At 33.6% G+C, this 25,905-nt stretch overlaps 1 protein-coding gene across 3 annotated transcripts in view; it reads left to right on the forward strand.

Annotated features, from left to right (window-relative positions):
• The window catches only part of LOC138715347 (excitatory amino acid transporter-like), a 478,475-nt gene that overhangs the window by 245,935 nt on the left and 206,635 nt on the right, over positions 1-25,905 (forward strand). For all 3 annotated transcript variants that reach the window (XM_069848168.1, XM_069848166.1, XM_069848165.1), the window contains one exon: positions 6,816-6,941. In XM_069848168.1, the coding sequence (XP_069704269.1) occupies positions 6,816-6,941 (126 nt within the window). The remainder of the gene's footprint in view (positions 1-6,815; positions 6,942-25,905) is intronic.

Raw genomic sequence — 25,905 nt, forward strand, 5'->3', positions numbered from 1 at the left:
ATCATTTATTCATTTATTCATTCATTTATTCATTGAATTATTTATTTATTCAGTTATTTATTTATTTATTTATTTATTTATTTATTTATTTATTTATTTATTTATTTATTTATTTATTTATTTATTTATTTTTCCCAAATGTATGGTTCCATCAATAATAAAAGTTTGAAACCAAGTAAATCTATTTGAATTCATTAAATCTTCCTAAAATTTTGTTATTCACATAAATCTTACATGAAGCAGGGTCCTTGCAACAGAAAGTCATTATTTTTCTTTTATCCATGTATATTTCCATGGAATATTTATCTGTTATTATCTTTAAATTATGAATTCGTCTTTTGTAAATCGATTTCTGAGGTGATGAGTAAGACCAAATCATCCACAAAAACATTGTATCTAAATATATATTTTGATTTATAGGTTTATCTACATAGAACAGTGTCTGAATTCTTTTATATTACTTTCATATTATACATTATATTGAATAAGACGGAAGAAAGTGCACATTCTTATCTGACGCCAGGAAAAAAAATTAGACAACTTATCTGCAATTTTAACTGAAATTAAGGACAGCAAGAAGTAAAAGAATAATGTAAGATTAGTGGTCTTATATTAACAAAGTCTTATTTAATGAACACAAACGAATCTCGCTGATAAACCTGTAGTTGCTGTGTAAATCACTATGCTTGTAAAAATCTTGGTTCATAACTTAATTTCTTGGGACATCAGTAACTGATAACAATGTAATATTATGTATGAAATAGATGCCCCATTGAACTTTTATACTTTTATAAGCAATTTCTAGACCTTCGAACTCAAAGTATTGATGAAAACATTCTTCAAATTAAATGTCATTGCCAAAGATCGAATTTATTGGTTAATTCTTGCAAAAAAAAAAAAAAGAAATGATGTTTATGATTCTTCCGCCAATCCAGATCAGTTAACCTCAATTACATGCATGTCAGATCAATTTGTATCTCTGTCATTCTTTTTTATTTTTTTCTCAAGTGATCGTACAATGTAGATTGGGTGCACTGAACAGGCTTCCAGATTATATGGCATTGGGACGGTATGAAGTATTCTATTCTTGCTTGAAACCTTCAGAGAAGCCAGATGACTTTCTTTGGCACTTCCTTGCATGACGCGATGGTGCCAGAGAGAACTTTAATCACAGAACTGTCGCATATAGCCTATTATTAAGACATGTGACATGCATATTCTAAAATTCTAACGCCAGTCTCATTCTGAATTACGAGTATTCCTTGCAGGCATTATATCTGGACATCAAATTTTAATTTCGAAATTATTAAAACTTACAAGAATGTTTTTAATAATATATATATTATTATTTTATAGTATATCCATGTCTAGTGTCATTTCTGTCATTATATTCGAGAATCGCAGATTCCAAGCCCAATGGAGCGCGTTGGATTTTAAGGATGATTAGTACACTTTTGCTACGTCATACTACTTTTGACCAATAAAACGGTACGAAACGACGTGTTTCAACCAATCATGGCTGGTTATCCTACAATTTTTATAACCTCCCTAGCATTTGTTTTTATCACCTCCCTAGCATTAATTTCTTTGTTTGCCAACATTGTACTTTCAATAATTATTGTACCTCTTAAAATGATTCAGGTTTATTTCACCATCTCAATTACAACTTTTCCATAATTTATCTTTTTTATATTATTTAGGCTATGTTACAGCTTTTGCTGTATGAGATTATGGATAGTCACGTATCAGAGATTGTTTAATATATATTGATAACTGAAGTGGAATGCAAGTGTTTTAATAGAAATGAAACTGAATAAAAAAGAGCCTTCTTGACTAGTAATCGTCCATAGAGTTCAATGAAGATTGTATAGTTGGCACAATTGATAACAAAATAACAGCTCGCAAATCAAGCTTTCAGGTATAACAGCCTGTAAAGTTGATTTGAATAATTTCGAGGGAAAAATTATTCAAGATAACAGCTCATCATCATTGAGCTCTATACTAAACTACAGTAGGCTATATATAATGTTGAGATCACTGCTCATCATAACACACTACTGCCACCTAGCAGAATATTTGTAATGATGAGATGGTGCAATTATACATTTTCAAGACAGTTTTTTTATCTATTTATTTATTTAGTAGTCTACTAGTAATCGTTCACAGAGTTCAATGAAGATTGTATAGTTGGCATACCTGGTAACAAGATAACAGCTCATCATAACACACTACTGCCACCTAGCGGAATATTTGCAATGATGATATGGTACAATTATATATTTTCAAGACAGTTTTTATTTATTTATTTATTTATTTATTTATTTATTTATTTATTTATTTATTTATTTATTTATTTATTTATTTATTTATTCTGGTGTAATTAAGGCCATCAGGCCTTCTCGTCCACACCATAAGAAATACAAATACAATAATAGAAATAAAAAGAAAAATCATACTATAAACAAAGTAAAATCACACAAAAATATACAAAGGTTGCAGTCACACAAACTTTAAATGAGTGATTAAGTATAATAATTAATTACATATTAACTAATTAATGAATAATAAACAAGAAACTTGCAATTTTAATCTAGAGTAAAAAACACAAATCAACACTTCTACCAACACCTAAAAACCATTAAATAAGGCAAAATTTTCCTATTTAATTTTGAATTGTGATAAAGTTCTGCAGACACTGACGTCATTAGGTAGCGAATTCAAGAGGTGAAGTATTTCGACCCGTGTAGGAGGATGAGTATAAAGACGTTCTGTGATGAGGGATAGAAAGAAGTGCTTGATGCCGGTTTCGAAGAGTTGTAAGAAATTGAAAGCGCGATAGCAGATAATTCGAAGTAGAAGTAAGTCAACTAATATTTTATTGTACTAGAGTATTTTATTTCTTCTAATCTTTATATACTTCCTTCTAATTGTGTAATAATCAAATCCCACTCGAGTTTTGATTTTCCCTAGATAAATCTGCTCATGTTCCACTCGCAGATATATCGATAAAATCAAAACCTCTAGTGAGATTATTGTAGATAAAAATCCTTCAAGGGATTCCGTTTCATACGTCTATGGAACATAAGGAACTCTAGTCACAACCTCATCCAAGAGGGTGTCGATCCGAGTTTAAATTTTGGCTAGTTTAATTGAAATTTGTAGTTGCAAAATGCGGTATGGGGACAATTTTATCAAGACAATCACGTTTCACTACCTTTTTTCAATAATTCACTAGCATTCTCATAATGACTACAGTAATAACGGGATACTACTGCATAATATGACATTTGCTCCAGGATACCTATTTAAAGTAATCCATACGGCAAATGTTCTGCAGAGCAAGTAACTAAGCGCATTCCTGAAATTGACGCTAACACCTGAGTTTTGAGGCATGACACCGTACGAACAAGCACAAGGAATCTGATCCTGAATAAGAAGGTTCACACAAAATTTCTTTCCCACATCAATGAATTCCATCTTACACTAGTATTATATAGGTTATAAGCTAAGAAATGTCATAATTCTCAATACTAGATCAGTAGAAGCTGGAAAGATCGGAGTTACCATTCACGCAGACATAAATGCTATCTAAGGGTTTCTATGAATTACTATGAATTGGAGTTATTCCACTTTTGCAATATAGAACTATTTTGTAACTGTGCTCAATTCTGTAGCGTCATCTAGCCACACCAGGACTTATTCAAGTTCCTATGAGATATACAAAAATATAAGATATGATAAAAATGATGAGCCGACCGTGGTGTACGCAAAAGTTCAGTCAGTTTGACGTAGTATGGAGGCTACGGTCGAGGGTTTGAGTCGTGCATACAGGATAGGTGTTTTATGATGTCTGGTATTAATTTACTAGCAATTTCGGTGCCATCGTGACTTCATGACACGAATGTTTAACCATTTATCATTACAGCAGGAAAAACACAAATATAGGCTGAAGCGAAACGTTCTAACGATTGTTTCTTCTTTTACTTATTTATTTACTGGGTATACCTTTTTTATTCCGATGATTCGTACGGTGTATAGTCTCGAATACATTACAGCTAACGCCTTATTGTGTCAGACTTCAAATTTTCTATTCTTTTTTCTACTTTGTATGTGAGATATCACTGCGATTTCATAAGATGTGGTCAGCAGTCACATCTGTCCACAAATAAGGGACTTGGTGGTACGAGATACACCTGTCTAGAGGTCTCTCTAATCATGTACATTTCTTTTACATGTCGTAAGTCTGCGATACAAGAATCATGACTTCAATTCTTTTCCTAATGAAATCATATTAAAGATTATTTTATCAGCTCAGAAATCCATCTTTCGGATCCAATGACAAGTCTCTTAAAGCGGTAAATGATTAGAAAAATAACTACGAATATTATAATACTAGCCGTACCCGTGCCTCCGCTGCACCCGTTAGAAATAAATATAAAGTAATTACATAATTAAAATAGGACATTTGATCCAGGGAACATTCGTGTTTGATAGAAGAATAAATCGTTTAATATATTACTTAATTTACATTGTATTTAAAAAATTTAAATGCGATAATTTTGATCCAGAGACCACTCATTTGGTGCAATGACAATTCCTTTAACATGTTTCTTAATTGTTATTACATGCAACCATAGTTTAATGAATATTGACATTGGATCTATTTTAGTTTTAATGTGTATACTTTATATTACTTGCTATACGTTTCCATTGAAATATGGTTTTCTACGTCTTCAGTAAATGGCGCTTGGCTTCAAATAACTTAAATAGTGACACACCATATATAGTGATATGTAATTATATTTCTTTCTTTCGAAAATGTAAGAATTCACCATCTCCTATGTACCATTGCCATGGAATGAATAGGCTAAATGTGATTTTTATTCCTAACCAAAAATTATATATTTTGCACATAGGAGTTACTGCAGGAACAACAACGCTATAATCTGAGGCGGCGGTGAAAATGCATTGCATTGTTATTTTAAAAGTCTTGTATATCCTTAAATATCAGTCCTATCAAAATTTTGCATAGGATAAAACTTATCGGAAATCATTTTTAAAGAAACGTTTGCAATGTAACAGTTTTCACAGAAAGCAATAATAAGCGAGATATTTCGATTTATTTAATTCAGATCGCTTTAAATAAAATATTTTGAATGCCATATAGCCTAAAATCTAAGTTACAACGAACTTAATTTATATTTCAATTTTCATCGAAATGCGTTTAGACATTATCGCGCGAAAAGATAACAAACATCCAGACAAACAGACAGACATACTTACTTACTCACTCACTTACTTACTTACTTACTTACTTACTTACTTACTTACTTACTTACTTACTTACTTACTTACTGGCTTTTAAGGAACCCGGAGGTTCATTGCCGCCCTCACAGACATACAAACAAAAATTTCAAAAAAGTGTTTTACGTTCTCATGATGAATAATTATACATGTTAACACCAATTATTTTTGGAAAAGCGAAAATTACCAGAAAAATTTTGGCTACAGATTTATTATTATATTATATTATATTATATTACATTACATTACATTACATTACATTACATTACATTACATTACATTACATTATATTATATTATATTATATTATATTATATTATATTATATTATATTATATTATATTATATTAAAAAGTGTGTTGATAACGGATGTATTCGAATAAGTAAGTTTTTAATTTGTTGTGGGGGCTCTTGAATCTCAGCAGGAACAACTTTTACAACAGCGCAACATAATCTCCTTGGCTCATTACCCAATTTTTTTGCATTGCATTTATTGCATATATATTTTATGTATTTTAACACGATTCAATTGAGCATAGTTAAAATTTGAATTATAAAATAATGGATTGCTAAGCTAACGTACCATTACTGCATACTAAATCAATACACTCTCGTTTTTCGTTAATTATCTGAGATGAAAATGAATGTGTACATAGAAATTATTTTAGGAAATACAGGAAACGAATGTACAGAATAGCCTATCAAGCTCTCTGTGCATAAGAAGCTATTTTAATCTTAGCTGCCCTCGATTCACTCAGAAGTTACTGTAGTAACATTATAGCATTATGTCCATCTAGAGAAACTACACTTTCCAATGGTGAAATAATAATTAATTATACAAATGGTTAATTTAGCTTCCGATATTACTTCATAGGAACACAGAAACATTCTCTGTAGGCTATGTTTCATAGCTTTCGAGTGTTGTTGTCCAAGGCCCCTTATAGACGAAGTCATTTGTTTTTTATTTCATTACACCGTCTTAGATGGCAGTTATTTTAATTTTAAAACTCATTTATCTCATTAAATATCAGTCCTATCAAATTTTTTCAAAGAATAAAACTTATCGGAAATTATTTTTAAAGAAACGTTTGTTATGTAACATTTTTCATAAAAAGCAATAATAAGCGAGATATTTCGATTTATTTAATTCAGACCCCCTTATAACGCCCTTTTAAATAATGTATATTGAATGCCATATAGCCTAAAATCTAAGTTACAACGAACTTAATTTATATTCAAATTTTCATCGAAATCCGTTCAGTCATTATCGCGTGAAAAGGTAACAAACGTCCAGACAGACAGACAGACAAACAAAAATGTCAAAAAAGCCATTTTCGGTTTCAGGATGATTAACTATACATGTTAACACCAATTATTTTTGGAAAATCGAAAATTACAAGAAAAATTTTGGCTACAGATTTATTAGTAGTATAGATTATAAGAGTTGACAGTAAATAATTTAAAAGATTTATTAATCCCTTTGGCTAACAACATGTCTTTCTTTTCTCTACAGGGTTTTTGTTACGGCCTCTGAAACTAAGCCCGGATGCGGTGATGTTGATGTCGTATCCAGGTGAATTATTCATGAGACTACTCAAATTACTTATTCTGCCTTTAATCATCGCCAGTCTCATAGCAGGTGAGTGAGTTTGGTACTGTAACAACACGGTCCTGAAAGTTGGATGCCTACAATTCAAAGCGTTTTCACTAGTCATTTTATCATGCTGGGTATGTCCTGCTCTTTAAAGAGACTACTCATAATCGAGTTTCGGGAAATATCATTAAATAAAGCTACCAATGTTACACATAGGTCCACATAAAGCCTTTCATAAGACGTAGTTTAAGCGTTAACTAATTGTATCTTATGTGTGTAAAATAACATAGGAATGTAAATATGCACAACAAATGATAAATGTTACACATACAATAAATGTAAAAAGTCACAATACTTCTACAAAATTACATAAATATGTCTTAAAGAAGCGTTTTCTAATCTTAGTATGCTAATTTATAATAAACAGAATATGTTGAGGGATGAATACAAATATAATACAACATATAAAAAAAAGAAAGCAAAATAATTCTAGTTCCAATTCCGTTAAAAAAATAGAAACCTAAAGAAATATTTCGAATCAATGCGCAGAAAGTCTTCATACACTACTAAGTTATTCCTCTGAAACAGCTGAACCTATACTACAGGTAGGGATTGGGGTAGTGTCTATTCAGTTCATGGTATTACACGACCGAGGCGAGTGGAGTCGTGGGCGTAATGTGAACTATAACAATGACGCTGTACAAACACAGGAACAGTGCAAGTGACGCTGCGGGCTGCAGGACTCCACTGACCTCGGTCGAGTAATACACCCAGATGCACCTGTGTACCAGTGCAGGCCGCATTTGTGTACTGTGGTGAAGTAATACAGCATATGAAGTGTAAACGACGTGAAACGACTGAAGAGAAGAGAAGAATTATAATTATTTTGCATAATAATCAATTTAAGTCTCTCTCCGAAATATCAAAAATTGTAGGAAGGTCTAAAGCAACCATTCAGACTATAATTTAATCCTATAGATTCAAAATTCCCTATATTCACGTTCACAAATTGAAGCATTCTGACAGTAACTGGTTTCAAATAGAGGGAATTTTCAACCTAACAGTGATTTTCAACAAACTTTTTGCGTTAAATTTAGTGACTTTTGTAATTCAAACTATATAAATCATTAGAATTCATTATTAGTAAGCAATATTTGGACATAACTCAATTACAAATAAAATGGTCTTAGGGGGTTTTGAATCTAGAGGATTTAATTGACATAGTAGATAAATCAAAATCTTTCAAAAATCGAAGGAGATCATGCCGTCCAACAAAAGTGAGTAAACGAGCTGAATCACTGATACTCAGGAAAGTAAAAGTAAATCCTCATATCAGTGCTCCGAAAATAGCTACTGAGTTAAATAATGAAATTCACTTAAATGTATGTTCTTTAACAGTAAGAAACTACCTAAGAAATAATAATTTCCACGGTAGAGTAGCACGTAGAATATGTTATGTTAATGAAATAAATAGAAAAAAGAGGATCTTGTTTGCTAAAATGTATGTAAACATGACAAGGGAGTTTTGAGATAGTCATATTTACCGACGAAAGCAAGTTTAATTTACTTTCGTAGGATGGGAGGATACTGGTATGGAGGGAAAAAAACACAGAGCTACAGAAAAAGAATCTGAAACCCACTGTTCTTATTTGGGGGTGTATGAGTGCTGCTGGTGTTGGATCCTTACATATTATTGATGGTAACCAGATGTAAATCCCATACAGCATCTGTGGAAATATCTCGACACCAAATTCAGAGAAAGGTAACTGAAGAGCAAACAGGATCTGAAGGATGCCCTCTTAGAAGAATGGAATAAAATTCAGCCTTCCAAGACTAGAAATTCGATGGCATCAATGTCTCACAAGATTTGTGGAAGTAAAAGAAAATCCCACCAATTATTAATTTCTGTTAATTTGATGAGGAATGAGACATTAATTTGTAACTGTATGAACACTTTTTGTTTATTGTTTTTAGTTTGTTTTTAGAGAAAACAATTATTTTGTTTTTAGAGAAAACAGTTATTTTGTATTAACAGAATTGGTCCTGATCAATCATGTAAATCTGTTAGTTATGTTAGCTGTATAGGAAAAAAGAACTGTTTTTATTGTGTAGGTAATTAAACCTCACATATCGTCGCTTAAGAAACAATACCGCGTAACTGACATTTTTGGTCAAAACTGTTTTTTTGCACAGATGGTACCTCCACTGTCATCTGCATGCATTGACAAGCGCGGGAATTTGATTGCACGAATGGCCTGCGTGCTAAGGAGGGGGGTACAATACCGCGTATCTGAAGTGACGAGAAGTCTGTAGGAAATACCGCATATCTGATAACAGATGGGCTGTTATGTCTACTCCCTGCGCGCCATCAGTACGGAAGCTGGTTCTCGTTACTGCCTTGTAAAATTGTATCAACAGTGTGTAATATTCTGAGAAGATTAAAGAAGTGTTCAGTTCAAATATTTTAAAAGGTAAATATGATAGAATTATTTCACTAGTGTCAATTGAATGTTAGTTAAGCTGAATTCACGCAGAATCTTACTACAAGATCATTCACTGAAATATAATACATTTATTATTTTATTACTATATTGGCCTACAGATACAAGAAAAGAAATGGACAATGAATCGGACGACGGTCAGTTTAGCGAGAACGAAATCCTATCTGTGCTATGTTCTGCATTCAAGACGGGAGAAACTTCTGTGAACATTAACAAAGGTATGGCATAAGAAGTATCATAGCTATTAAACGTTTACTTTTCTTCAGTTACGGAATCATAACAGTAAAGTTAATTTAAGTAATATAAATAATCGTGAATCCATTTATACCACATTTCTAAACTCTAGTAATCTTCTCACAATTATATGAGCTTTACAAAGAAAAATGTGATGACAATAACGTAGAAGCCGACATACTTTCGACAGTTTGTTCCAGGAGTCTAACCTCAGTCTCTTTAGGCCCAAAAAGGATCAATGTAATGTTTGCTGCAGCTATAAAGCCGGAAATATTAAAGAAGAAAAATGGAAAACTCATAATGAAAGGAAAGAATTGGAAAGAAAAGAAAAATATAAAGACAAAGAAAATGGGCAGAAAAATTTGTGTATAGTTTATACAATGGATCTTCACGCTATGCATAATTTTACAATGTACAACCTAGCCACTCAGGAAGCAGTATGCTACTGGTTCGATGAGACAGAGGCTGATCTAGTGGCGTCAACATTTGCATCATGCGTGGTAGATACGTTAAGCAAGCAACTGAAAGATCGTCTACTCCCAATAATTCTGTATTCTGATGATGGTAGTAATGGCAAATGCCTTATTAAGATTAGCCATTAATACTGGTGTTACAATAACACAGACATTTTTGGAAAAAGGACATACGCAAATGGAATGCGGTTCCGTCCATAGTTCTGTTGAATGTAAACTGAAAGGGCGTGAAATAACACTTCCTAGCCAGTATGCTTTGATTTCTAAAGAGGCTAGGAAGAAACCAGTCCCCTATGAAATCCATTATCTGAATCATAACTTCTTCATCAACTTTGCGACTAAAGATTTGTGGTTATACGATTCTATTCGACCTGGGAGGAATAAAAATGACTCTACAGTCACTGACTTAAGAGTCATTCAGTATTGCCCTGATAGTATAATACTCTTCAGGTGGAATTTCAATGATGATTTGCAAGAGATGCCTAGGAGCCCTAAGAAGCTCTCCAGGAATGTCGTTTTTCCAAAACTGTACAACGATAGGCTGAAGATCAATGAGATAAAATGGAATCATCTGCAGCAATTGAAGAATGTTATTCCAAGAGATTGCTATAGTTTTTATGATAGTATTCCACATTAGGGTTAGTCAAGGATTAGGCATACTTTTTGTGATTTCAGTGTAAGCTTAGTGTATAATTACTTCTTTATTGTGTTTAACGAATATTGTGCCTGAAAAATTATTGTTGTCATTATTACATTTTTGTATGATTTTTTATTCGTTATTCGCAAGTCAGTCAATTCCACTGTCAATAATAATAATTATATTATTTATCATCATTTTATTATAAAATTATATTTTTCAGCAACGTTTTAGTAACAATTCTGGTTGTCTATTCAAATACGTATTGTGAAAATAAAGTACCTGTTATTATTATTATTATTATTATTATTATTATTATTATTATTATTATTATTATTATTAACATTGAACTGTGCCTTCATTTTTCCTTTCCCATAGTTTCAGCATTTGATTGACTGCAAGAATGCAGCAATCATTGTCTGGAACATAGATCTGCTGCTGACTCAAGTTACAGCCTACCGACCTTGACCTCAAGTCAGACGGTAGGACAACAATTCAGATAACACACTGATATATAATAGAGCACGAATAATATTTCCAGAAGGAAGTTTTTACGCAAAGGAAACGCTTGTCAACATGTGTCCTGAAGCTGCTAAAGTTGTCTCACAATACCGCGTAACTAACAAAATCTAGTCAACGGCAGAGTTCCAATACCGCGTAAGTGACATGGCCAAATGTCTACGGCCATGATAATCCATTTTCACTTAGTTACAAATTAGTTAAGCTATTTCATAGCCATACACCACTTTTCAAGACTATTGAGTTATTTTTATGGTTTTTATTCAGTTTTTTCCTTCTCCTGTAAAATTTACATTTTGTCAGTTACGCGGTATTGGTTCTTAAGCGACGATATAAGTCTATTTAGTTAAAATATTCCGGTATATAAAGACTTTGTTTACTCACTGTAAGTCGATATATGATATGATATATTTGGTCACAGCACTTCTTTACATATAATGGTGTACCTGACATTTCCGTAAGTCAATATAAGCCTGTTCACAGGACGCTTGTTTAAGCTATAACCACGTCTAGTATATACAGTCACGAAGCTCAATCCGTAGTAAATATGCATCTATAGATAGTTGCTAACCACTAGGATCGCTAATATCGCCTCATTACAGACAATGCGAAATAGTACCTGCACAGTCTGTTGTTACTAGCACCCTCACAACTCAAGCTTCGTGACTATATATACTAGACTGTGCTATAACTATAGAGGAATCCACTTTAAGAAAATAGCATTGAACATATGGAGGCTGTTCCAGCAACTATTTATAGGCCTAAGTATTTTTCTTTAGAACTGAGAATTAATTAGTTTCATTTAATTCATATACATAATTTCATTGAGAACTAGATCGATTTCATATGCTAAAATTGTGTTACGCCTCTAAAATTACCATATATTTAATTTACGAATAACGGGGTAACAGCTAAATTGATGAAAAAGTCTTCCCCTCTCTTGCCAAAGATCTCCGCTGAAAAACATAGCAGACAAGTAGGGGTGGTACAGTTAAGGCTAAAATTTCACACTGATAAAAGTCGCTTATTTGAAAAAGTACACAAAATTTAACTGTCAGCAAAACAACAAAGGCATTAGGTATGTCTCTTAGGTTCTTGTTTGATTATAGTGTGAAGTTAAAAATGGAAAAAGTGTGCTGTACATAATCCTAAATTTGTATTGTAAACACTTCTTAACATATTTAATAACGGAAAACGTGTGCTGCACATAATCTTAATTTTGTATTATAAGCGCCCCGTAACATTTAATAACGGAAAATGTGTACTGAAAATAACCTTAAATTTGTATTATAAGCGCTTCTTAACATTTTTAATAACGGAAAAAGTATGCTGCACATAATCTTAATTTTGTATTATAAGCGCCCCGTAATATTTAATAACGGAAAATGTGTGCTGCAAATAACCTTAAATTTGTATTATAAGCGCTTCTTAACATTTTTAACAACGGAAAAAGTATGCTGCACATAATCTTAATTTTGTATTATAAGCGCTCCGTTAACATTTAATAACGGAAAACGTGTGCTGCAAATAATCTTAAATTTGTATTATAAGCGCTTCTTAACATTTGATAACGGTAAACGTGTTCTGCACATAATCTTAAGTCGGTATTATAAGTACTTCTTAACCCAATAAAATAACAGTTTTATTATTATTATTATTATTATTATTATTATTATTATTATTATTATTATTATTTATATAGGGGAGAGTCGGGTAGTATCGGACATCGGATAATATCGGACAGTGAGTTTCTTTCATCTACCACACGATGATAGTACCTGATTGACATGGTTACGTTTCTCTGATGTCGCATAGAGAAACGTAACCATGTCATTCAGATACTACCATATGGTGGTAGATGAAAGAAACGCACTGTCCGATACTACCCGATGTCCGATACTACCCTACTCTCCCCTACTTGGGATGTACTAGGGTATAAGTAGTAACATGAGCTGCTGTCAAGAAGTCAAAAGGGGAATAGCAATGGCAAAGGAAGCTTTTAATAGAAAAAGGACCTCTGGAGAAAGAACTAAGGAAGAGACTAGTGATGTGCTTTGTGTGGAGTGTAGCATTGTATGGGGCAGAAACATGGACATTATGACGAAGTGAGGAGAAGCGAATAGAACCATTTGAAATGTGGATATGGAGAAAGATGGAGCGTGTGAAATGGACAGACAGAGTAAGAAACGAAGCTGTGTTGGAAAAAGTGGATGAAGAAAGAATAATGCTGAAACTGATCAGAGAGAGAAAAATGAATTGGCTGGGTCACTGGTTGAGAAGAAAGTTCCTTATGAAAGATGCACTGGAAGGAATGGTGAACGGGAGAAGAGTTCGGGGTAGAAGATATCAGAGATAGACGACATTAAGATATATGGATCATATGCGGAGACAAAGAGGAAGGCAGAAAATAGGAAAGACTGGAGAATGCTGGGTTTATAGTGAAATACTTGCCCTTGGGCAGAACACTGTGAATGAATTATTATTATTATTATTATTATTATTATTATTATTATTATTATTATTATTATTATTATTATTATTATTATTATTATTTGTAACTGCAGTAACTGTTTAGGTCCCTAAAACTGCATTTTAATGCGTACTTTCGATCATTATGGAGCCTAGTTGAGGTGTCTGAAAGTTGGTTAATGGCCTAAATATCCGAAGTCTAGTTATAATGTATATAAAATATACTGTATGTTTTTGCAAGCATCATTCTGGCGTTAAGAGGTTTTTTTATTATTTCAACGGACTCAACATACTGTCGGTGACTCAGGAGAAGACGAGAGCAGACTGAGGAGGAAGGGGTGTGAACAGATAACGTACGACAACACGTGCAATATTTGTACTGCAGTAAGCGGTAGGTCTCCCTCTGTTCAACTTAGCTTTACAGTCGCGCTCAAACCTCCTGACGTTTGCAGGGGTGTCTGCTTATCGGCGATAGGCAATAGCGGCAGTGCTGCGTTGCAACATACGGGATACGCAGACCCGCCGCTTAGAAATCTCAAAATCAAATAACAAGTGCGCTGGGAAAATTGGTATGTTGTTGGGACCCTGCATGTATATATGATGAATGTTTAATGTTTCCTGAACACATAGAAACAAAAATCACATTTCTACCCCCAGTGGTTCCACTTTTATGGGTTAATACGGTAAAACCCTGATAAGACTCTGTTCAAGGGACCGCGTGTAAACCTCGTATTAATCGGGACCGCGTATTAGACGGGTATACTAATTTTCATTATATACAGTATCTATTATCATTTTTCTTTATTGAAATACATTATTCATGAAAGGTAATACAGTATTACTCCATTATGTAATTACTGTACTGTACGTCAAAGACATTTACAATATGTACTATACTCAATTCTTTCGAAAAAAGTAATTTATAGTTATTTGTCGTGTGCGTGTTTCCAAGTCCTCATGTTTATCACACTTCACTTCCCTGCGCTTACATCCTTCCGATGTCGCAGCTGCAAAGATTAAGTCGCGATTTTTTATTATTGTCCTTAATGTGGATGATGGGATTTCTAATGAATCAGAGAGTTGTTTCTCATTAAGAATAGGCCTACTGTTTTCATCGTAATTTCGTAAGATTTCCAATTTTTCCGTTACAGTAGCCTCTCTCTCATTCCTTTTGCGCTGACTTCCAGCCTAGATCATATATGTAACAGATCAGCCAAGCCCGTACTATTCTTGGCAACAAGTGGAAAATAACGGACGCTATGCGTCGCTAGTATCGAGAAATGAGCTTGCGATAACCAGCACTAGATGGCAGAGTAGTAATACGACTGTGGGATGACTTTTTTACGTCATGCCACCTGCAAATTTCTTTCTCATTGTAATGTGAGGTTATGTTACAAAAGACTTTGATGTGTCGCTAAATTGTAGCATACAGAAGCTTGTTTTACCCAAATTCATCAACACACATAGATGACATTTTGGTACAATGCTGATATAATGTTGTTTGCGTTCAATATATAATCTGTCATTTGATGTACGATATCTAATTGTTTTTAATTTTCAGTATACAATACCTCACTAGCAACAATTATCACAAAATACTAAAAAGAGCAGATTTGTCTGCGTTTGTTGAATACACATCATGATGCTCACGAAAAGGCACTAATTTATTTTGTGTGCACAAGATTCCAATTTTGGAATATGAAGGAAAAGCAGGTATCCCTCTTATGAAATTTATCCGAAAGGGGAAGAATTACAACTCCCTCCCCCCAAACATGTTTCCTCTTTTCTAGGCCTACATGTTTTCATTTTATAGGTGTATTATATGATGCGATATGGAAGCAGGTAAATAATAACTGTACGTTTCTCGTCCACATTGAATTAAACGTGTTAATAACGTTGGCCTGATATATTGCTTCATGTAGGCTACACAGCTGGCAGTGTTCTTTTTACGTATAAGCGGTCGTACTAATCATTTTCTTTTCATCTGAACTATTGCTAGAATATGCGTTTGTGTTTTTATTTGCTCTGTATGTTGTTAAATAACTACCGGTACTGAACTTCGTCTTTGGTTAACAAATTGTTCTAGTATTCGTTTCATATCAGTCTAATGGTATTGAATTATGTCCATAACGTGGGCGAGATATTATCAGGCTGCAAAATTCCCTCTGAATGCATTTTTTACACAATTTTCTAATTTTCAGCAGATTTACGATACCCTGTGCGGTTTCTCTGCTAATGCAGAGTTAATTGCAATATATGGTAATTCTGTTATTTTCTTGACACTTATATCCGTTCTCATAAACGTACTGATTTAGATTCTTTACCTTACTGTAGGTATTTTGCTCTCTACAAATCATCGTTAGTCAAATGAAATAGCCTATTATAGTTGTTTGTAACGACTACTAGTAGGCAACCTCAATCCCTCCTGACCGCCTCCCTTATGAATTTCTTTCTCACTTTAATCAAATTTCCTTTATACTGGTCCTTAAATTACTAAAACTAGTGCTGAGGTAGTTACGGTGATTTCTGAAGTGAAAATCGTTCAATTTATAAGGATGAAATCAAAAATAATTTTTGTAGCCTTTCCTTGTCCTTAATTGGAAATCTGAGTAACCATATTACGACAATATTTCTTCCTTCTTCTGCAGTTAACATAATCGCAGATGGACATTTCTAAATGAATAGTTTGTTACACAGATACCTTTGAGACAATACTGACACTTGAAGTTTTTTATATAGTTCATCTATAAGAGTTAAACTAGCGCTGAGGTAGTTTCCTTCATACTCGGGTTATTCACCTTGCATACAAGAGTCTGTAATAGGTTAGGTTTGGTCAGTGCTGTCAAGGTAATTTTTTTCTTAGCCATACACCCCACCCCTTGTTTTCTCCCTTGAAATATATTTTACTCTCCTCTCTCTATCTCTCCAATTGTCATTTAATTATTTTTTTTAATATTAAAGAAGTAAAGAAATTGTTTTGCTTTACAATTTAATTGTACAACAAGTTTGATTTAAAGAATACACCATGTACTCGTAGCACCACCGTAGATGCACACTTGTCTCGATAAATCTTGGAGTGTATATTTGCAGCACTTCTTGCTTTTCAACCATGATTTTATATAATTCTGGATTCCAGTGCTGAAGAGGTGGATAATTTTTGTTTATGAACATCAAACAAAATACCGGTACAGTAGGAACAGCAAGAGATGATCTAAGATCTGTACAGATCTCCACGTACAAAACTTAGGCACCCATATGCTGTATGGCTCCATATAGACAAAATTTTCATTTCCCCATATGATTAATTAAAAAAATTGTAGGTTCCATACGATGTATGGCACCGTGTGGCCTCCGTGACAGCACTGGGGTTGGTTAGTTTAGGCACTTTTACACCTTGCATATACAAGGTACATATGTACAATCAATTGCATCTACACAAAAAATTCCTTATAAATTGAACGGTTTTCACTTCAGAAATCACAGGAACCACTTCAGTGCTACCTTCACCCAGGTAAGTAGTTAGCAGTTAATCATTTCAAAGCTCTTGTTATATTATGAAATAGCATCACACAATGCTGCCAAAATAAATGTTCCCAGTGTTAAGGTAAAAGTGTAAAGTTCACTTAGGACAGTTTTTGCTCTGGAAAATTAAAGGAAACAAACAGTATATCAAACCAGTAGCTGCGACACAAAACATCTGAAATTCGAAAGTGGTTAAAATTTTAATATTTCGTTCTTTCTTATTTACCAGCATCAGAAGTATCAGATTTTTTGCAGAGCTAATATCAGATGCCCCTCCTATTAGAGAATGTTTTCAATATTATTATATTCTGGAAAACTACATTGACACTTCAACCTCCCCTCCCCCGCCTGAATTCTGGGCTGAAGCACGAAAATTTCGAAATGTACAAACTACAGATGCGGCAGAATGTTACCACAATGGTCTTCAGCAAGAATTTTGTAAGACATATCCAAATATCTTCATGGTCATATATGTATTACAGTAAAACATATACTGCATGTGAAGTGCCTATTCAAAATGCGAGGAAGAGAAATGGGAAGTACAACAACAAAAAGTGGAATGGACAAACACTAAGAAACTATTCATCTTGAATCAGTATGAACAATAGGACACTTTTTTGTGCCAGTGCTATAGAATATGAAATTAAGTTGTATCAATAAGTTTTTCGAGTTTAGCATTAATTGATTTAAGTATTTATTGTCTCCCTGTTGGAAAGATGGAATTACTTTGTTTGAAACTTGATGAAATTTTATTGTATCTTAATTCAATTTATTAAGGTACAATAAAATTCAAAATAATAACTACAGGTCATTTTAAAATAAATCTGTTGGATGTAAATTATTTCTTAATTTATTAGGACCATAAAGGTATTGTTACAAGCGATAGAATGAATCATTTTTATCTTAATAATTTAATGTAGGATGATTATTTCGGGAACTGTTATGCTCTAAATTGTGAGGATATTTTAATACTTTTTTAAAATATAAATTTGGAATATGTTTTCAATTAGTCTTAAAAAGAGTAATTCAGAGAGACAGAGGTCTCGAGCATATTTGACACATGCCAGAATTATTAAATATAAAAAAAAGAGTTCTTGCACTAACATACTGTTTATAAAGTAACCAAATCTTAAGAAATACAGTATATGTACTGGTATTCTATATAAAGGCATAGGAATGAATATAAATCTGTTTTAAGGAATTCCTATTTAATATTCCTGCTATAGGAACATGACAAAATAAATACAACGCAGCATGGAAGCTAATTCAACTCTTTATCGAGTATTGTCGATGAGATGTGTTATGAAGGTAGACCGAATCATACAATATAAATGTATAAATAGGACGAATAATAATAGATTAATTTCAATGTATGTAGTATCAAAACTGAAAGCGGTAACTAGTCTATGAATAATGTCTTAACAAGTATAAATAAAATGGACTCTTGACAATAGACACACATTTGGCTTCAGTAATAACTAGGACTTCAAGGAATTTATGGTAGCTCACCTGTCAGGCAAAACTCTGAATAGTCAGCATTGTCGAACTATAGAAGCGCGATTAAAAAGTATTTTTCCCCACCCATTACATATGATTGCTCTTTTCAAGTCCCGGTAATAACATTATTAAATTAATTATCCCACATATTTGGGTGGTGCCTTTCTTTGTTTCTGACATAATTTATGAGAGTTTCTCTTTTACACTTCAATAGGGAAATACAACTTTCAGTGGACAATGAACGTGTTACTCTAATGGAACTCTAAGAACCACAGCATTAATGTTTTCTTTTTTTTTTCATGCCCTTTAGTTTTTGTTGCAAATAACATCATGCTATTGCATAATTATACATGCACCTTTCTAATAAAATTGGCATATATTTCACTGGTCTCAGGAGTAAAATTAAATGTATAATAGCTTCTCGGTGCAAAATATTTACTGAAAATTATTGTAGGGTATAAATAGAAATGCCACTTCTCAGGCAAGGTTATTCGTGGATGACTGTATAATATATAGAAAAAATTAGTGATAAATCTTATATCACCGCCTTGCAAAACTAGCTTGACGTTATTGAAAACTGGACTACAACAAATAAAATTAAAATCAATGTAAGCAAAAGTAAATCAATATGTACAGTATCCTTCTGTAAAACACAAAAATAAATTCGTCTCACATACCAATTAAATGGATCAACCTCCATGCCCCCCAAGTGTCTTCATGGCATGTGACGGGGATACCTTTACCTTTTTACTGTACATAACTCTCCCCTCGCTTAGAAAGGAATACTTTTGTATTGTGGCCTGCGGTACTGATACTGCAACGTATTTGTGCGCACTTGTAAAGTACCTCGTGTAGGGCCACGTTTAGTAGCGAGCTGGACTCCGTAGTCCTGATTATGACGTTATCGCGATAAATGAGTTATATTAACAACTACAAAAGCTGGTACTAGCGTACGAAAAACATTTGCTTTATATACATACGCAGCACAAGTATATTATAATTCCGATAAGGAGAACAAGATTTCACTGTATGGATGTAGTAGCAAGTCTTTATTTATGATAATAAGCTCATTCCCAAGTGTTGTGTACTGCATACATTCCTTACGACGTTCTTGAACGTTGAGGATATGTAAATTACGAATATAGACATAGACTATCCAAGTTCAGTATTGTGTGAAGGAGCAGTTAAATGCCATTTATTACATTCTTAAAAATTATATATTATACTAGCTAAAAGCACCCGGCGTTGCACGGGTTTTCCTTTCTGCTTCTGTTTTCAATTAAACTGCTTATTATAATTTCGGAAATCTCGGAAACCTAACTACAGACAACCAAAACGAATTGCCTTTACTAAGCTAAGATTAATCTTCACTTAACGTCACTTACATGAATTGATGAACTCCTTAGCGAAATGCCTGCCAGTGTTAACTCAATTTAAAACAGTTGTAAATCAGGCACCGAAAAGAAAACATGTCATCATGTGCCTGACGTTCAATTTTTTTTTAATTTATATATTTATTTGTTTGTATTTATTTATTCTGGTGTAGTTAAGGCCATTCGGCCTTCTCTTCCACACTACCAGAAATACAAATAAAATAATAGAAAAATCAAACTATGAACAAAGTAAAACCAACGAAAATATGATTCCTTTTTCTCTTTCTGATCAGTTTCAGCATCGAATCAATATGTGCATATATAATTTAATTTATATTGGAAGATTTTTTACCCCTTGAGTGCTGTACACCCACTTATATCATACCCAAGGATTTTTTAATATGACTTGGAAAACTATATCTCACAAATTCAGAACATAGTATTATATTAATTCTTATTTTATACACAGAATACAGATAAAATATAAACTTGCAATAGGTAAGTCATTTTTTTAACATAAAGATTAATATTCTGAGAGACGTATAGGCTTAACGGTATTTTAGAAATTAAGAGACTGTTATTTCCACAACGCATAACATACTACATTTGCAGCGTGATTATACAGATAGAATTTCGCAGTGACATATTTTCGGACGTGAACAACAATATTTTGAGAGACGTATATTTTAGAATTAATATAATGCTATTTTCAGTCGGCTTACGTACATTCACATACTACATTAGCAACATGACAGAAACATCATTGAATTGCTTTTTGATACGTGTATTTTTTTTTTTCGAGGATGTGAAAAACACGCAGTTTTTAAGTCAACTTTAAGGTACTATCCTTGAGCTTCATTTTAATACGGTCATTACAAATGCTAGTCTCACTGAAATTGCAATTGCATTAAATAGAATGGGTATCATAGCAATACGTGAGATAAAAACATCTTCTTTCGTTTTCCAGTTAATATTGCGACTTCTGTTACGTTTCGCATGAGTTCTTCACACCAATTCATGTTGGTGCATAATTTTGGTGGGTTAATATTTCGCAATAGTACGTCTGGTTATTCAATATTAAGTAAATTATGTGGTAGCAATCCTTGTAGTTTGAAGGAATTCTAGAATTCAGTTGGATAAAACACAGCCTGCTCACTATCTACAACTGCATCGAGAAATTCATAATACGGTCCTGGACTGCGTAAAGATATTTATTGTACGAATTATATAGTTTTAGCCTTCATGATGTGTACCAACAAAGTTATTCGTGTTATAATTTCCACGGCCTCGTGAAATCGATGTTGAATACAAAAGACAATAATAAAAAAACAAATTACTATAGAAGATAGCATTTTAATATTACATATGAATGTTTGATCGTATTTATTTCTATTTTTTATTCATGTAACGTCTATTAGTACAATTTTAATATAGCCTATGTTTTTCTCCTGGTTATGAAGGTTAAATGTGCAAACTTTGACACATATCGTTCAAAGCGTGTAGATTTGTATAGAGAACATACATACATACATTACAACTACTTTTTCTGTGTCAGTGAACGGAAATCCTCTGCTGTTCCTCAGATTAATGAACTGATTTTCTCTTCATATGTTGAACGTACCCACATTCACTTTTATATATTAAGATTTCAGTATAATCGTATGGTAACTTTGTTTGAGACAGCATAAATAAAATACTCCGGATATATTATTTATGTAGTAAAACTCTTTTATGGCGGGTTAAAATAAAATAACGTATTGAAAAGAATGTAAATAAATTATCAAAATAATAATAAAAAAAAAAGTTTAGCTTAGATTCGAACTTGCGTCCGCATGTATGAAAGTCATTCATCTTACCACAACGCTACACAGCGGTACATGTGTGAGTGCTTGAATTTAAGTATTATAAACGATTCACATTTGCTGTCTATTATGTTTGATTTTGAATTTATAAAAACTAAACAAATATGTGTTTTATGTTATTTTGTATTGTATATTATTGCCCATGACACATTCAATCAAGAAATCGTTCCTCATTTACGTAATGTTAATTTAATGTTATTTTATTTAATAACCGCTTTTACAATGGAAGAAGACGTGACTGGATGACGTCAATAAAACACAGTTGACTACAGAATAGGAGGCCATTGTAATATAATACACGGCATTTCGTTCTAATTTTTATTGTTTTCAATAAATTAACGTCCATCTGTCCAATTTTAATGTAGCCTATGTTCTTCTCCGGGTTATGAAGGTTAAATATGCCAACTTTGGCAAATATCGGTCAAAGCGTGTAGATTTGTATTGAGTACATACATACATGCATACATACATACATACATACATACATACATACATACATACATACATACATACATACATACATACATAGCCACATTGACTCTTATATATAAGATGGATCATAAGAGGAGACAAAGAGGAAAGCAGAAAATAGGGAAGACTGTAGAATAATGTGTGTGCATTGAAAGACCTACCCTTGGACAGAACGCTATGAATGAATATATATATATATATATATATATATAGTGCTCCTGCCAAGAAGTCAAAAGGAGAATAGCAATGGCAAAGGAAGCTTTTAATGGGAAAAGGAGCATCTTCTGTGGACCTCTGGAGAAAGAACTAAGGAAGGGACTAGTGAAGTGCTTTGTGTGGAGTGTAGTCTTCTATGGGGCAGAAACATGGACATTACGACGAAGTGGATAGAACCGACTATGGACATTTGAAATGTGGATATGGAGAAGAAAGGGACGTATAAAATGGACAGACAGAATAAGAAACGAAACTGTGTTGGAAACAGTGGGTGAAAAAAGAATGATGCGGAAACTTATCAGAGAGAGGAAAAGGAATTAGCTGGGTCACTGGCTGAAAAGAATCTGCCTTCTTAAGGATGCACTGGAAGGAATGGTGAACGAGAGAAGAGTTCGGGGCAGAAGATGATATCAGATGATAGACGACATTAAGATATATGGATCATATGCGGAGACAAAGAGGACGACAGGAAATAGGAAAGACTGGAGAATGCTGGGTTTGTAATGAAAGACCTGCCTCAGGGCAGAACACTATGGATGGATGAATGAATGAATGAATGAATGAATGAATGAATGAATGAATGAATGAATGAATGAATGAATGAATGAATGAATGAAAATTCATAGTTTTCTGCCCAAAGGCAGGCCTTACAATGCAAACCTAACAATCTCAAATCTTCACTACTTTCTGCCTTCCTCTTAATCTCCGTATATGATTCGTGTATCTTAAAGTTGTCCATCACCTGATATCTTCTTCTGCCTCGAACTTTTCTTCCAGTCATTATTCGTTCCAGTGCATACTTTAGTAGACAGTTTCTTCTCAGCCAGTGACCCAGCCAATTATTTCTTTTTCTCTTCCTGAACAGTTTCAGCATTATTCTTTCACCTACTCTTTACAACACAGCTTCATTTATTATTCTGTCTGTCCATTTCATAAGCTCCATTGTTCTCCATATCCGTATTTTAAATGCTTCTGGTCTCTTCTTTTCACTTCGTCGTAATGTCCATGTTTAAGCCTCACAGAATACCACACTCCACACAAAGCACATCACTAGTCTCTTCCTCTTCTTTTTTCATAGGTCGGAAGATGATGCTCATTATTGTATTAAAGCTTCTTTTGCCATTGCTATTCTCCTCCTGACTTCCTAACAACAGCACATATTACTGCTTATACTTGTATATGTTATTATTGTCACATAAAACCATATGTTTTTCACTCCAAAGTCATAGCTAAGACAGAGTTATCACTAGCACTAGGACTTTCATTCCACTACCACCACCGCCATCATCACTATCATTTCCATCATCTCATCTCCACTTACTCGAATTATTTCGTCCATAGATGACTCGCACTGTTACAGAGGCAGGTGGCAAGTTTGGAGGTACTCGCTCTCTCAACCATTTCTCTAAGCTGGAGGAATTCATTTCTTGGTGGTAGTCACCAGTAGTTGAGCCACCTATATAATTGAGGAGACCACCATCAAGAAATCAGTTTCGAAACCTATATCTACTATTATTAGCCTTTTGACTTGTTTCCTTCTAACATCTTATCTTTTCTGCCACTATTTTTTGGAAATTCAAATCGGTGTCTATCGAAGACTCATAGAGACAATTTGTCTTTGCTCTGCTCTAAAGCGTTTAACTTTTGTCATATTCTTGCAACGCAAATCAATAATATTCGGTCGTCCTCGAATGAGTCTTCGATCCTGTAATATCTTCCGCAGAAATCTCATGCTTTTAGTATAGTATTAAAACATTACAACATTTTGCTATCTCTCTTCCTTCTAAACGCAAACTGTGACGTTGCATAGAGGCAGAAATTTAAAAAGGTTCTTTACAAACTATGGAGCGGTAATGTTTTTCAACGGATGATATACCCTACTGAATGTTATCTCAGTTATCTCAGCTCGGCATATCGCACTCATAGGTCGAGAGGTTACGGTCTCCTAGTCCCTCAACACCTCTCTCAGAAGTAGCTACTAAACGCTGCCCTACAATACTATACGCTTTTGCTAGAAGTGACTAGTGATATAGACCGTTGTTCCTAGCAAGAAATTCAACGCCTCTCTCAGAAGTAGCTACTAAACGCTGCCCTACAATACTATACGCTTTTGCTAGAAGTGACTAGTGATATAGACCGTTGTTCCTAGCAAGAAATTCAACACCTCTCTCAGAAGTAGCTACTAAACGCTGCCCTACAATACTATACGCTTTTGCTAGAAGTGACTAGTGATATAGACCGTTGTTCCTAGTAAGAAATTCATGGTTGTAACTTGTGTAGAAGCGCCTCTGATACTGAAATTGAAAAACAATTTCCATTAAAACTCGATTTTAAAAAATTGTAACATAGACCGTTATTCTGCCCTACGCTTCAACTATAATAGCTATCTAGCGTCTGAATAATATGAAGGTGATAATGCAAGCGAAATGAGTCTAGGGTCCAGCGGCGAAAGCTACCCAGCATCTGCTCTAAAAGGGTTGAGGGAAAACACTGGAAAAATCGTCAACCAGTCAATTTGTCCCACACACGATTTGAACTCTATAGGGAATAATACAGTTAAAAATCTGTTCAACTACAAGTTTTCCTTGCCAAAACTCAGGAACTAATTATTTCCTTTATACGGAATTTACTACTTGCACTGCATCTAAATATTAGGGTGGTATTAATTTAATTGAAGACCTCACTTTGCTCATCTTCCTCATGAGCAAAACGAGTTTGGTCTTTTTGCGAGGAAGCTCTGAAATGTATTAATAAAAACTATCGGAGCTTGCTCCTACTGTAAGGCCCGGTTGCAGAAACGCAAATCAAATCAATCCCTGATCGCCAATCAGTTGATGTTTGATTTATTTGATTGTTCATTGCATTGCACAAACGTGAATCTCCAATCAACTTGTCTCAATTTACTAATTGCTGATTTGAGAAAGAAATACATTTGACAACAGCGCTATTTAGCAACCACAGCCAATTTGATGCTCTTTAAAAGTCGCGAAACGAATGCATCAAGTAGGCGGTGACTAGGAAAACAAGTGAATGTTCAAGTGAATGTTTTGCTGTTTTGTTGCGTTTTGTAGAAAGGAAACAGGCGGATTCTATTTGTATATAGACTACAATATAGTGAAAAAATAATGAAGCAAAAAAAAAAACTTGAGGGGGCTTCTGCTGTGGGATTTGCTAGGGGAGTCGACAAGAAATTGGAATATGCATAGCCTCCATAACCCAAAATAATTCCATTTCC

Source organism: Periplaneta americana, chromosome 15, assembly GCF_040183065.1.
Source record: "Periplaneta americana isolate PAMFEO1 chromosome 15, P.americana_PAMFEO1_priV1, whole genome shotgun sequence".
Classification (NCBI taxonomy): Eukaryota; Metazoa; Arthropoda; class Insecta; order Blattodea; family Blattidae; genus Periplaneta; species Periplaneta americana.